Source organism: Aythya ferina (genome assembly GCF_964211825.1).
Source record: "Aythya ferina genome assembly, chromosome: 1".
Classification (NCBI taxonomy): Eukaryota; Metazoa; Chordata; class Aves; order Anseriformes; family Anatidae; genus Aythya; species Aythya ferina.
Genome location: NC_140296.1, coordinates 191,285,424 through 191,299,592, shown reverse-complemented (window position 1 = coordinate 191,299,592; position 14,169 = coordinate 191,285,424). Strand labels below are relative to the sequence as shown.

At 36.1% G+C, this 14,169-nt stretch overlaps 1 protein-coding gene across 5 annotated transcripts in view; it reads left to right on the top strand.

The window, feature by feature from the left end:
* Positions 1–11,527, top strand: part of CPNE8 (copine 8) — a 103,906-nt gene extending 92,379 nt beyond the window's left edge. For 4 of the 5 annotated variants that reach the window (XM_084531318.1, XM_084531319.1, XM_084531322.1 and 1 more), the window contains 3 exons: positions 1,672–1,729; positions 4,574–4,647; positions 9,550–11,527. In XM_084531318.1, coding sequence (XP_084387444.1) covers positions 1,672–1,729; positions 4,574–4,647; positions 9,550–9,738 — 321 coding nt within the window. In that variant the 3' untranslated portion in view covers positions 9,739–11,527. The remainder of the gene's footprint in view (positions 1–1,671; positions 1,730–4,573; positions 4,648–9,549) is intronic. The other variant, XM_084531321.1, reaches the window with a different exon arrangement.
* The last annotated feature ends 2,642 nt before the right edge of the window (positions 11,528–14,169 follow it).

The window sequence follows — 14,169 nt, the reverse complement described above, 5'->3', positions numbered from 1 at the left end:
TACTGTGTCTTCCTAAACAGGAACGTCCATGAAGAATGTTTTATTTACACTCAAATGCTGAGATTGTAGAAAACATCTGAAAAACAGAATGTGTTCCATGCTATTTTAAGTAGAGACTTCATGTCTGAAAAATACTTTATACTTACTATCAGTGTCTTACACAGTTAATTGCAACTCAGGTACAGTTACACTCTCTTGATGGTCTTGAGTCACGGAATGTCTGAGGTTGGCAGGGACCTCTGGAGGCCATTTGGTGCAGCCCCTCTGCTCCAACAGGGACACCCAGAGCCAGTTGACCATGACAACGTCTGGTCTTTAACCAATATCTTTAGTATTTAAATTAACTAGGGATTATTATATCTTTTTACTTTGCTACAAGATTTGAGTTGGAAGATAGACTACGTAGGAATACTTCATTGTGAATTTGCAGATAGTGTATAGCACACACCGTACAATGTAGAGTGGTGAGCACATTAGTGATTTACAGAATGTCATACTTTCACTGTTTTAGTTAATGTGTATACACTAATTAACTGTAAACCTTCTGCTAGAAGAAAGTTGGTTTTATATGCAATGTTATGACAGATGAAGAATGGGAAGTGGGGATGGTGCATCTAAAAAGAGAATGTCTTTTAGATCATGCAGAAAAACACTTTTTATAATCCGGAAGAAAGCTATAACAGTATGTTCTAAAACCACCTGACTTCAAACTTCAGTGATGCTGAGTTTAATTTAGCAGAAAGCATACAGCTATGATTTTTGGCCAGTGTAGACTCCTGTTTAAAATGACTGTAGACATTTCACAGTTCAATGGAATATCTCAATAAGGAACATTTGTCAGCCCTGACATTTGTTAGGTGATTTTTTTAGTTGTTACCCTCCTCAAAAGAGCCAGTTTCAGATGATTTCTCTACTGGATATCTGGTGCTGCCATCAGGGCAGGAAAATCCAATATTTATGATGCTGTCTTTGTAATTTTAAAGGTTTTACAGAGAGTTCAGTCAGGGAAAGCCAGATATCATCTTTGCCTTTTTTCATTGAATGAAAAAGATAAAGTAAAATTAAAAATCTTAAATATAAAGCAGTTCAATATCTTGTTTACTTTGTGGCATGGATGATTAACTTGAATAAAATTTCATTCATGGAAGAAATATCAGGTAGATATTGCTCAAATAGGTGATATATTCTTCTGAGAAAAGTTGGCATAAGATCTATGTAAAAAATACAGGGAATCGTGTAATTCCAAGCAGCTATGTAATATCGAGAAGCAACTGAGTACATTCAAATAAATGTCAGACTGTCACTAGGTACATATTTACTATTACTGTCAGTTTACAAAAGATTCTAAGAGAAATTTGTCTTCTTAGTTGTCATCTTAGTATTAAATCCTAGCATAGTTGTGTTTAATTATGATCCTATATGATTCAAAGACTTTATAAGGAAAAAATAAATCAAAATGATCATCTGCCTTTTTTGTCTTCATCCAAGATGCTTTGGATGCTTTGCACTTAAGCAGACAATTTGCACTCAGCATTTTAGGAGGTGAGGATGAGGAATTGCTCTTTCAAGCATTACTTCTGCACATTTTTTGTTCATATTGTCCTCGGATCTTACGTAATAGTGGCAGAGGTTATGCAATGTATTAAACCTCTTTTTTTTCTTCTTTTTAAGGCTTCAAAGCTTCCAATGTCAATAATTATAGTGGGGGTAGGACCAGCAGAGTTTGATGGTAAGTGTTTTAGTGTTTTTTTTTAGAATGTTTTATGTTTGTTTACATATTAGTGATATGTGGCTTTTCAAACAAATATTGTTCTTTAAAAAAAAAAAAACATAATATAGAACAAGCAGTAAGCACTGTTGGCATTTCCGGCTGGATTGATTGATAACTCAGTATGATTACAAGCTACCATGTCGAGCTGTATAGCCCCTCAGGCTCTCTGTTAAAGTCACAGAAGCATATGGGTGCTGAGCATCTACATTGCTCTAGAAGATGAGTAGCGAAAAAAAAAAAGAGTAAAATAAGTATACTCAAGTAATTTTGAATTTTTTCAGCATGCATATTTCGTGTCAGCTGAATGGAAATTTGATCATTTGTTCTTATTGCAGTAATAAAATACTAAGGAAAGTAAATAACTTTGAAGAGGTGATCTGGGTTAAAGTGGGTTTCACTTTATAACAGAAGTGAACCTTACTGTCTACCAGCATTGGGAGAATATTACAGCAGGAAAGAAATCACCAAAATTATTTGCATATGCTTTCATATGGTGTTCCAGAACAGCACTCTCTATTGCAATGACTAAGCTGCTTCCATTATTTGGACTAATTTATTAAGTGGCATCTTGCACATCAACGCACAATGAAGTGTAGACATTCCTTTTATATCTGTTTCTCAAAGTTACACATCCTTCTTTCTTTTCCATTTTAGTACTCCTAGTTAGACAGTATGTCTTCTTTTGTACATGAAACTACTTAGTACTACCACAGGTATATAATGTAAGTAGTCCTCAATGACTATACATTTAAATTCCTATACAAATATTCCAGGAGTATGAGAACAAGAGGAAAAAATGATACAAGAAAAATAATTTATTGGTGTTGACTTTCTTATGCTTTTTGACAAGTGGTATATTAAAGTATCATATTCCTTTATGAGATTGTCCAAATGGACATTCATACTTCCGATGATTGTATGCCACAAGCAATGAGAAGAGACCATTTCTCTTCAAAAATGCATTAAGAGAGAAATTTGCAAGCTTTACTTTCCCCCAGATAATTCAAACTCTACACCTATGTTACTTATTTTTTCTTCACCCTTCCTTTGCCTTTTCCCCTTCACTCTTTGTCCAGTTCTTGAGTTTGCTCAAACTCCTCTTGACTGTAGGGTCATGTAGATTCTGCTTTCCTTTTACTTCTGGAGGCTGTCTTTACTGAGTTTTGGGGGTGTCATCCCTATAACTTTTGTTAAAGCAGGATTCTGTTTCTATTGCAGGATACAGTTTCCATCTTTGGACTGATGCCCCATGAGTGAAATTTACCTATTAGATGTGTGCCAGATCTGTAAATCCCTCAACACTCAAAAGGGCAGAGAAGCAGAGAAATTATTTGTCCAATATACATAAGTTGTTAGGTTTTTTGTTTGTTCTGTTTTTGTTTTTGTTTTTGTTTTTCTGGAAGAAAACAACAATCTCCATGTTTGATGTAGACACTGAAAAAATGTGTGTGTAGGAGTGTGTACATTCCAGGCATACTCTTACAGTTCAAAGACCAGTCAAGCTCTAGTTCTGCTGTAGAGAGACTGAGCTACTTCTCTCCAGATATCACTGCCCACTCTAGATCTCAAAGCCCCTGGGGGCTACCAGAGGGATAAAAGTCTGGAGCATAGATAAAAGTCTGAAGCTTTGATAGATGTCATTCACCTGTGGCACAGCTTTGTATAAGGATGTCTGGATGACTACAAAGACTCAGATCAGTGTTCTGTTTTGCCCAGTGATCAGACTGTGAAATGGCCACAGGCGTTTATCTAGAGAATGTTAGAAATGAAATAAGCAAAAAAGGTATTTCCCTGAATACTGTCTTCAATTCTGAATTTATTGAGCAGAATGTGGTTTATGTTTATTTTGGAAATTGTTAGTGGGTCTTCTCTTCAAATACCTGTCCAGTCTTCTGGTTTGAACATACACGCATTTATTGCATCAACAGCAATATCTAGCAATGTGCTCTACAGGCCTACTAACTAATTTTTGAAGAAATACATCCTTCTCTTTTCTTTGAACTTGGATCCTGATAGCTTTATTTATGCTTTCGAGATCTTGCATTGGAAGAAATAGGTTTTGAAATTTTGGGTTCAGTGAGCTCAGCCCAGTTTGTAAAGCCCTAAGAAGCTCTAGTGCTCCAGGGCTTAGATTTTCATACAGTGTACTGAAAGAAAGATTGTAGGATTGCTGATCCAAGGGCTGAGCAATTATTTTGTAATCCCAGATCCATCCATTGCAACACTGACTGTAGAGCAGGTATGCCTTCACACAGAAGTCTAGAATAGCTTCTGGGTATATTGACAATTTCAGAGTTTTCCTGGACCTTGTTCAAAAAAAAAATGCAAGAACTGGCTAGTAAATTTAAGAAAATTATTTTTAAAATTCCTAATTCATATGTAATAACAGTCATTACCAGTATGAATATTATTGCCTTGTTGTGCTATATCCCATGTTACCTTCTGTTAACAATAATTTCTGAAGATGAATTCTCCACCTGTGAAAGTATGAATATAGCCTTACCAAAAGGATATGCTTGCTGATTTGGGAGCAGGAAGGATATGGTGGACCTTATCATGGTGTGTTTTGTTCTGAAGATGAGAATAAAGGCAAAAAATAGGTATTGTTAGCATGAAAAAGTACAAAATAACTGCAATGCATGATGTATTTTATAGAGCAAATAATCTAAAGAGTTACCTTAAGATAGCTGTTGATGGTTTTGTTCCTCCAAAAGTGTAAATTGACCAAAGTTTTCCTCAGTAATGCTTTCCTTGGGTGGTTGAACTCTCACAGATAAATTAATTTCTTTCTTTTTTTTTAAGCTATGGAAGAACTAGATGGTGATGTAGTCAGGATTTCTTCAAGAGGAAAGTTTGCAGAAAGAGACATTGTGCAGGTGGGAGAGAAAAATTGCCCTAATCATTACATTTTACTAATCCTTTTTGTTTTGACTTCTTGTTCTATCTATATTCCCACCTTTCATTTTACCTTCGCACTGACATACTTTATCTTACGGATGTTTATAACAAGCTCAGAAACTCTGTGATACCTCTAAGCCTTTATATAACACAAAATATTGGATATGCATGGAATAGAAAATGATCCCTAACTGGTAGCACACTGAGATAAAGTCTTAGGGTTATACAGCCATGGGAGAAGAGTTAGGTGCCTCTGCATTCCAGGTACTGCAATCTCACTGTGATTCCATGAAGGAAAACTGCAACTTCTGCGGAAATCAACAGTACCTAGACCTCTAGAACTGGATTTAAGATGTATAGGGTATCTTCCCTTGCCTCTAACTGCCAGTACAGCAGACCATGAGTCTCCCAGTTCCTATGTCCTGTCTGCCACGTATGATCATGCAGATGCCTCATGCCTCAAGGTATCACAGATGATAGCAGGCAACTTTGTTTAGGTGACTGAACAAAACCTTAAAAGTGCTGTTCTCACCTGCATTCCACCGGCTCCTCCACTTCTCTGCCAAAGCCGTCTGGTTCTGTTCCTGCTTGTTACCACCATTCAGTCAGCCCTGTGATTGTCATTCACACCTAAGCAGCCACTTGCAGGGCGGTATGGTAGCTCTGCATGCACATACCCACCATAATGCCCTTTCTGCCCAAGAACAGCAAATTTCTATAAGTCCACAGCTTGTCCAAACCATGTATTTCATCCATGCTCCTGGCACCCCTTTTTTGGCCTACTGATTACATACACTCCTGGAAAGATTTAATTTCATAATTGTTTTCTTGATCAAATCAGAAATTAGATACTCATTTTTATTTTCATGGGATACTAAAGGGGAACCAAACACCGAGAAGGATGTTTGATGGCTCAGCATACTAGTCCCTTCTTGCTAAAGGAAGTGTTTAAGAAGTTGACAGTTGAAAAGTAGCAAACTACTTAAAAATTAGATCAACCTGGTGACTGTAGAAAGAATTATATCTGCCTAAGGTATCTGGCCTAAGTCAGCTATAAACAAGCTGCCTTCAGAACTGGAAGTGCTTCAGGATTCCAGACTAATATTTCTGGAAAGCCCTGTGCCGTGTCAGAATTGTTAAAGCTAATTCACGTATCTCTGGCATGCATTGCACTGTGTACTTTAAATATGTGCAAGGTAATTATACATAATTTCTCCAAACAACAGAATCTCCTAAAGCTGCTGTTTTTACATTCAGTGAGCATAAACAAATAGACTTCTTCAAATGTTATACAAAAGATTAGTGAAAATGTTACGCATCAGAAATATTCTAATTTCAGCTGAAATAAAAAATAAAATTCAGTGAATACCTTTTTGTGTTTCCTTGAAATTCATTGCATATCAGAAATGGAATAAAACATTTATTTACTATGAATGTATTTCAATCAGAACTTTGCCTGAAGCCATACTGAATTAGCTGAAGGCAGTAATATTTTGTGTACTTTCTGTCTAAATAATACCAAATACATTATAGTCTAGCTACATAAATAAAAAGGGATGATGTCAAACCCTCTAAGTTTAGTGTGACCTTTATTTTGTAAATGGTAGGATAAAACTGACTTGCTTTTATGAAATAAACTACTCAAATATAAAAAGATAATCTTTTTTTTGTGTTTGTGTGTTTTAGGTTAGTTAAAATTAGGTAGTAAACCTGACTGTTAATTTTAATACATGTAGTCAGTATTACTGTGAAATAAGTAAATTAGGAATGGAGAAATATGCCTGCTATAAGTGACTCACTGTATTGATTCTATTTACTACTGACTGCAGTTCGTGGAAAGACATGATCTTTGTTTTTCCCTCCTTGCTAACAAACATAAGTATTGTACGGAGTCTGAATTATATGTCTACCAATTCTTCCTCAGTTTATTTAATTTCTTCTCCTTTGTTATCCTTTTTCTATTTATTTTTTTTTTTTTAGGGAAATATTTATTCATGGTAATGGTACCTATTGTTTCTCTTGAACATTTCATATATTAAAATTTTATATAAACTCTCAAGCTACAGGCAAAGCATTTTGCATTTGTTCAGTTTCCCTTAAATTTTTCTTACATCTCTCATTCTGTGAAAGATTTCTACTACCTCCGCTTGTTCTGTGTGGTAGCTCTAGGCCTTGCTGTCTTTGCCATCTGTCCTTGTGTATCTGTGCATATGTTTATCTGTCCATGGTTCCTCTAACTCTTCTAATACCTATATACCTCAAGGAGAGGGGAGGGAGAACTAATTCAGGCCATCTGTATTGTGTAATTGCATTTCAACAACTTCACTGTTCAAATAGCCTCCATTTGCTTCAGAAATGTGGTCTGAGTTTTCATGGCTGTGCTTAAGGTGATCTCTTGAAATGGGACATGTTTGTTTTAAACCGGAGAGCATATGTTTTTTACATAAGACTGCATTAGAAAAGGAATAACCCTCTGAGAGGGAAATGAACACCAAGCTTATCCCTTCACAGCTGAATGTGCAAACTTACAGGCTACAGAGATATTTCCTTTTTTCGTTATTCTAACTAAATGCTTCTGGGGACAGTTAGAGGTATTCTTACCAGTAATGTGATGCAGTTTAAGAAGGAGCAAGCTGTTGAAACTGGGCAGTGCTGTGCTGGCTTTTGGAAACCAATGGTGCTTTTTTTTAATAATCTCAAGAAGTCACTTCCAGACTCAGCTATTCAGTGACTGAGTCATCATCTTCTAGGGAGCTGCTTGCTGGGGAAATACTCCAATCAGTTGCTGTTTATGCTTAATTTGGTCACAGGTTTCAGTGTAACTCAACATAGTTTAAGCACCGAGGACTGAAGCTCTTTATCTGGCAAGCTGAGATCCTCATCCAGGGAGTGAAGCAAAGAGTTAACTCCTACTTCAATTCTAAACATATTTTGGTAGGAGATTGATGCCTTGATAGGGACAATACTGAACAGATTCCAAAGCTTGAGAATAAGCATAGGAAAGATACTGCTAATGCTGTCTATGCCTCAAGTCAAACCCAACCTTCAAATTCCCAAATTTCACCTGAATGGAACATTTGATCCCTAAATTTTGTCGGATATCCCGGAGCTGGCTTAATTTTCTAGGTGAGCACCACTAAATGTAATAGTATCCCAGTCTTTTTATTCATCTTCCCTTGTTACCCTCTTCTTCGCTCTTGTGATTTTTGTGGTGGATTTTGAAAACAAGACAACATGCAAGTTGCATGCACTCATGTCATTCTGCATGTGCCATTGTTTCCATGTATCCCTATAGAATCTATAGAGATACTGCCTTTTAAGAACAATTTTTAATTTTCAACTATTTTGCTTTTGATGAACAAGCTATGTTTTTCATATCCTGCCTGCTTTAAGCATTTTTTTTAATATTGACTCCACTGATAATAAAGAAGTTCATTGCAAAACCGTAGCAGAATGGTAGCAATAAACTTCATCTAGTTTCATAAGTCCAGGGTGAGAAGTGCTTTCTGGAGCTGATGTAAAAATGATTTAATTAAGTTCTTTATTGCTGAAAGGTTACCTTGATTTTTTTTTTCAAGAGTTGCTTTATTTGTTTAATATATTAAGTACTCTTTTGTTGTGCTTTTTTTCTGTCTTTCCTGGAAGATTCTCAGAAATGCGGTGTAAGTTAAACTCTCACTGTAATTCAGTGGTCTTCTAAGTCTTGAAAGCTTTAATGCTTTTTAGAAAAATGAAATTTAATATAAAGTCTTGCTTGATGCACATCCAAAAGACAATTTTTTTTTTTCGGGTTAGGATAATGGGGAAAAGGTTCTGCTCATTTTAGAGTTCAGCCAGGAGACGAGACATCTCTGGGTTTGGCTTCTCAATCAGTTCTAGTTTTATCCTGGAGAATTATATGAGAAAAGTTAACAATTGAGTCTTCTCTGTTTCATGAGGGAGAAAAAAGGTACTGTTAAGGTTTGAATTCTAGCATAGCCAACCATATTATAGCTTTTGAAAATAAATCACGATTTCGAAAAGTCACCCAACTGCAATCCTGAGATAGACCCCAAAATTTGAGCAAGAAGCAGAATTTCAAATAAACATTCCTATTGGCAGAACTGATTAAATAACTAAACCAACTACATCTCTGCATGCTGCCTGCTGTGAATAAAAATCAAGAAGCCTATACTGTTTGTTTTTTTCCTTACTTTTAAGATGCACAAGCAACTTGTTAATTACAGTGAATTTCAAGGAAAAGCTGGTGGGTAACTTTTTAGGTGTTGCAGATCTGGATATCCCATAGCACATTCTTTTTTGAAATCAAATCTTTTTAGCTTAGAGCCTTAATGCATTTGTTAGTGTCAGGTATAAAGTATTGAGTTGGTTCATAGCCCTACTGAGTATAATGAAAAATGATTAAGAATATAAAGTCATCCATTCTTGTTTTGTTCACTTCAGATGGCAAAAGTTCTGTGCACAAATTGCCAGAGCAGAGACAGTCTGTTAGGAGAGACCTATACGAACAGGACATGTAAGCTATTCTTAGCTTTGTGAAACGAAATTATTTTATTGTATAAAAAGGGTTGAGAGATGAGCAGAATATGTCAATAAAGCATGTAACTGGGAATCTGAGCCAGCCATGGTTTAAGAATATGAAGAGCTTCATCCAAGTGAAAGCTTGATACTATTTCTATTAGAAAGTAGATGTTTTTAAATTGAGTTAGAATGTGTGTAGATAAAATACAAAATATGCATGTGTATATGCATATATAAAATGTGTAAGGTGGTATATTCACATACCTTAACTCCCTACATCAAACTTTCTCATCTTTGTGTTGTAAGATGTCTTCTGTGTCTGCATAATGACCTGTGTGAATGTATCTTTTGTTTTGTAGTTTGTGCCATTCCGGGATTACATTGACAGAAGTGGAAACCACGTGCTAAGCATGGCAAGACTTGCTAAAGATGTTTTAGCTGAGATCCCAGACCAGTTTCTGTCCTACATGAGAGTCAGAGGAATAAAGCCATCACCTGCACCACCACCCTACACACCTCCTATTCATGTGTTACAGACTCAGATTTGAGTGCTCCAAAGTGCTTAGCATTTTTCAGAAGTTGAGAGTCTCTGGATGCAGCAGTAGCTTTTTGGAGCTAGAAAAATTCTCTTCACATACCAAAATTCTCCATAAGGTTGCATGAGCAACTGAAAAGCTTTTAAATGCTAAGATGAAAATGTGTATGTTCTCTCCGAGTCCTTTTTTTTTTTTTTTTTTTTTTAATTTCTTCTTTTGGACAAGAAACCCTGCTTTTTTGATCTATTTATTCGAGGGGAAAGCACAAGTCAGGATTTCAACTCAGAAGAAATGTCCTCTCTGAATACTGTGTGTACATAAATGTATAGGAATGCTATTCCTCTGTATCAATGTTTACATGTTACTATTTTTAAATTTCAGTACTTTTATAACTATTCTTAAGAATACAAGTTTGGAATATTGATTCACACGTCTTCTAGCTTGCAATAGTTTGTCACAAGACCACAAGAGAAGCAATATCTCTTTGAATGTTTGTCCAGACAAATACAAATGGAAGTTAAGAAAAGGACAAATGTATACGTGTTTTCCAATACCTGAATTGCTTCAATCAGTGCTTAGTAATCTATTCATCTCACACTCTGAGAATAAGCTCCTAAAATGTGAATATCATAAATTGTCTATGACTTAGGACCAACTCCAAACTTCAAGGGGGAGGTATGTGTATTTTTTCAGAGATTCTCCAATTTCTAAGTTTATCTAAGTTTACAGTTTTTTAAACTAGTTACTGAAGCAAATTAGAAGAGTTACTTGCTATAAGTAATTAAAGAAAATTACCTCAAATCAGAACTTTGAGTATTACAGTTGACTCACTGAGCTCATTAAATCTTATCATGCATTCCTTAAAGCACTGGAAATTTTGCATCAGAAGAGTCTTTTGGTGTGATTACAGCAGATGTTTTATAATGGATCATTTTAAACTTAATTTAAAATTACAACTTTTTTGTCTAGATTGCCCATTCAAAGGGATGCTGGCTCTTAATATTTGGGTTTATATTGTCATTTAATCACATTTCCATTCAGGATGCATGAATGATAATGTTAATTAACTGGTTTAAAAATTGCACAACCATGTTGCTTTGTGCACAATTTTGTGTACTGAACTACCCAAAAATTTTATTATATGCCTGTTCATATATAATTATGAAATGATTTTGCATGTACAGTTTTTACGAAATACACAGTTTTGTGAGTTTGTGTCAGATATATTTTATTTAGAACTAATGGCCTTAAATTTCACAAAACTCCTGAAATGATTGTGAATTGCCTTCAAATACTGTTAAAACTGAACATTTTTATTTTTTGTGTGTCACAATTGTAACTGTCTTGTAATGTAACTTCTTTTCTTTGCATATAAACTGTTTACTACTTCTGTTTCTTACTACTGTATGTGGTAATGTACAGTATGAAACTAAGGTGCGTTTTTTAAGCATGAAAAGTTTTTTTCCAGAAAGCGTATCTTCAATATTAATGGCATATAACTATATAAAAGCAGAATCTTCCATTTTTAAATATATTTAAATTCCTTTAACTATCTCATGCGGGAAGTTCCTTTTTCCAGATAATTATTCTGTTGGTAAGGGGGGGGAAGGGGAAAGGTTTTTTTTTTGTAGAAATAAATATTGTTTTATTTTTGTTTCAAAACAGTTTTTACATAAATATGAATTTTAATTTTCTCACCAAAATATGTATTTCTTAGTGGATTGGTGTTGCATGAATGAAATTTGATACCTGACAATTACAAATTTTGATGAAAGTGCATCATAAAGAATGTTTAAATCTACTGAACAGTGGTGGTGTTCTCCTTCCATCTCCTGCCTTTATATTTCACGCTTGCATTGTTGGCACTTTATAAATGGCTGAATTAATACTATATTTCTGTTGCTTCGTTCTGTTAGATGAATCTTTATGCTGACATTTGTATGAGTTCACATGGGTCCATGTTTTTAGCAGGTTTTTATCCGAAAGCCAAAATTACCAATTTACATTAATCAGTTTCTGGGTCTTCCAAGTTTTTATTTCTTCACCTTTTGTCTAGTATTTATATATCTATTTGGTGTTTTATCTAGCATTTATTCATTTCAGATTGAGTTATTAAAAAAAAAAAAAAAAAGGAGTAACTTTATTAGCTCTCATTTAATCAGGACCTGTTATTAATGCCAAGATCAGTCTCAAAATTAACAAGTGAGGAAATTTTAAAGATTGGTATTATTTAATCAATTTAATTAACAAAAATTAATAAATAATTTAATAATTAATCACAATTTTCTTTCTGTTCAGCACCAGTTCCAACCTATTCTGTTCTACACTGTTGTTTTTCCTTCTGTTTGGTATTGGAGCGTAAATTTAACATAATTAATGGAAAGAAAAAGATGTAATCAGAGGGATGATTTGTCCTGGGACCAGTACTGTTTAATATCCTTATCAATGACATAGACAGTGGAATCGAGTGCACCCTCAGCAGGTTTTCAGATGACACCAAGCTGAGTGGAGCAGTTGATACCCAGAAGGAAGGGATGCCATCCAGAGGAACCTGGGCAGGCTGGAGAAGTGGGCCCATGTGAACCTAATGAGGTTCAACGAGGCCAAGTGCAAGGTGCTGCACCTGGGTCAGGGCAACCCCAGACAGGAGTCATCCCCCTCTCCTCTGCCCTGGTGAAGCCCCACCTGGAGCCCTGTGTTCAGCCCTGGGGCCCCCAGCACAAGGAGGATGTGGATGTGTTAGAGTGGGTCCCCAGTGGGTTAGAGCTGGGGATGTTCAGCCTGAAGAAAAGGCAGCTCCAGGGAGACCTCACTGCAGCTTTTCAGTACTTAAAGGGGGCTTATGAAAAAGATGGAGAGCAACTTTTTACATGGGCAGTCAATGACAGGACAAGGAAGAATGGTTTTAAACTAAGAGAGAGGAGATTTAGATGAGATGTTAGGAGGAAATTCTTCACTCAGAGAGTGGTAAGGCCCTGGCACAGGCTGCCCAGAGAACCTGTGAATGCCCCATCCCTGGAGGTGTTCAAGGCCAGGTTAGATGTGAGGCCTTGGCCAGCTGGATCTAGTGGGAGGTGTCCCTGCCTATGGCAGTGGAGTTGGAACTGGGTGGTCTTTAAGGTTCCTTCCAACCCAACCCATTCTGGGAATCTATTATCATTTGACTAAGTATTCTAGTAGGAAAAGGAATTTTTTCCGGACTGGTGACATTGTCTCTGTGTTCAACATCCTAATTCTGTAACATGTTTGATACTGTTATGCAGGCCTTCATACCAGTAATAACAATGAGAGTCAATGGTTATAACTAATTTCTGCAAAGCATCATATGGAGTCATTTCTCCTTCTGCCTTTATTCTGAAGAATAATGAGCCATAAAACTCCTGTTCCTTCCCAGGAAATGCTAGCTGCTGTACTTTCCAATAGGATTTCCAGGTTTGGACTATCACTTCTCCAACCAGAGAGTTGCATCTAGTTCTCCCATATCCAGCTGGACTTGGAGCAACAAGGTGTCCTGGCCAGGCAGCAGGGTGCAAGCAGCTCTATGCAGAGTTCACGATCAAGGTAATGCTTTGGTAACGCACATGTTGGGTTGCAAATTCTACCAAACTGTTGCAGATAGCATTTCATAATTAATAGTCCTCTTATTCTAATTACTAAAGAATAACAGAGAGTATTTACATTTAAGAAAGGGAAAGTATAACATGATGGGACAAAATGTACAAACATGCAGGGTGCAAACTGTATAAACGTCCTACAGATTAGGAAGGGCACTGTCTCATGGGGGATATCATTTGAGAATGACTTTGAGGTTTCATTTAGACTAGCAAGTTATCATTTGGTAATCTGGAAGGAGAAATTAGTTTGATCTTAGTTATGAAGAATAGAATTCTGTAATTGCAGGGAAAGGTGGCAGCCTACACAACAGAACTTCCATGGACTTCAAATCAGCTTCTATACACAAAAAGGTTTGTTAAAGGTGGTCCCCAGGGAAATATTTGAAAGAGAGATAAAGAATTCAGGAGAACAGGTATTTGCTGGAAAGATACATTTTGAAAAGCTGGGAAGTCTCAGCTAAATAGGGTCAGATGAAATTCATTCCAGAATAATTCAAAAAAAATGGCTGAAACAATCCGAATGATAAATGATTATCATCTTTGAGAACTAATAAAAGGACACAAATGACAAATTATGTCAGTGCAGCAGGAAACCATGGAGCATAGTAAGAGGCTATTATGACTGTATCAGAAGTTCTTCAAACAGAAACATCAAAAAGAATAGAAAAGGAGAATATGTTGCTATGGATAAATGTAAAAGATTAGCACAGGCAAGTATAAAAAAAATCAGGACAGTGAAGCACTCAGTAAGTGCATAAAGGCTAGCAAATCCCAGGCTAGAAAGGGGAGGAAAGTCAGGCCCATTATTTAATGAAAAGAACAACTGAAG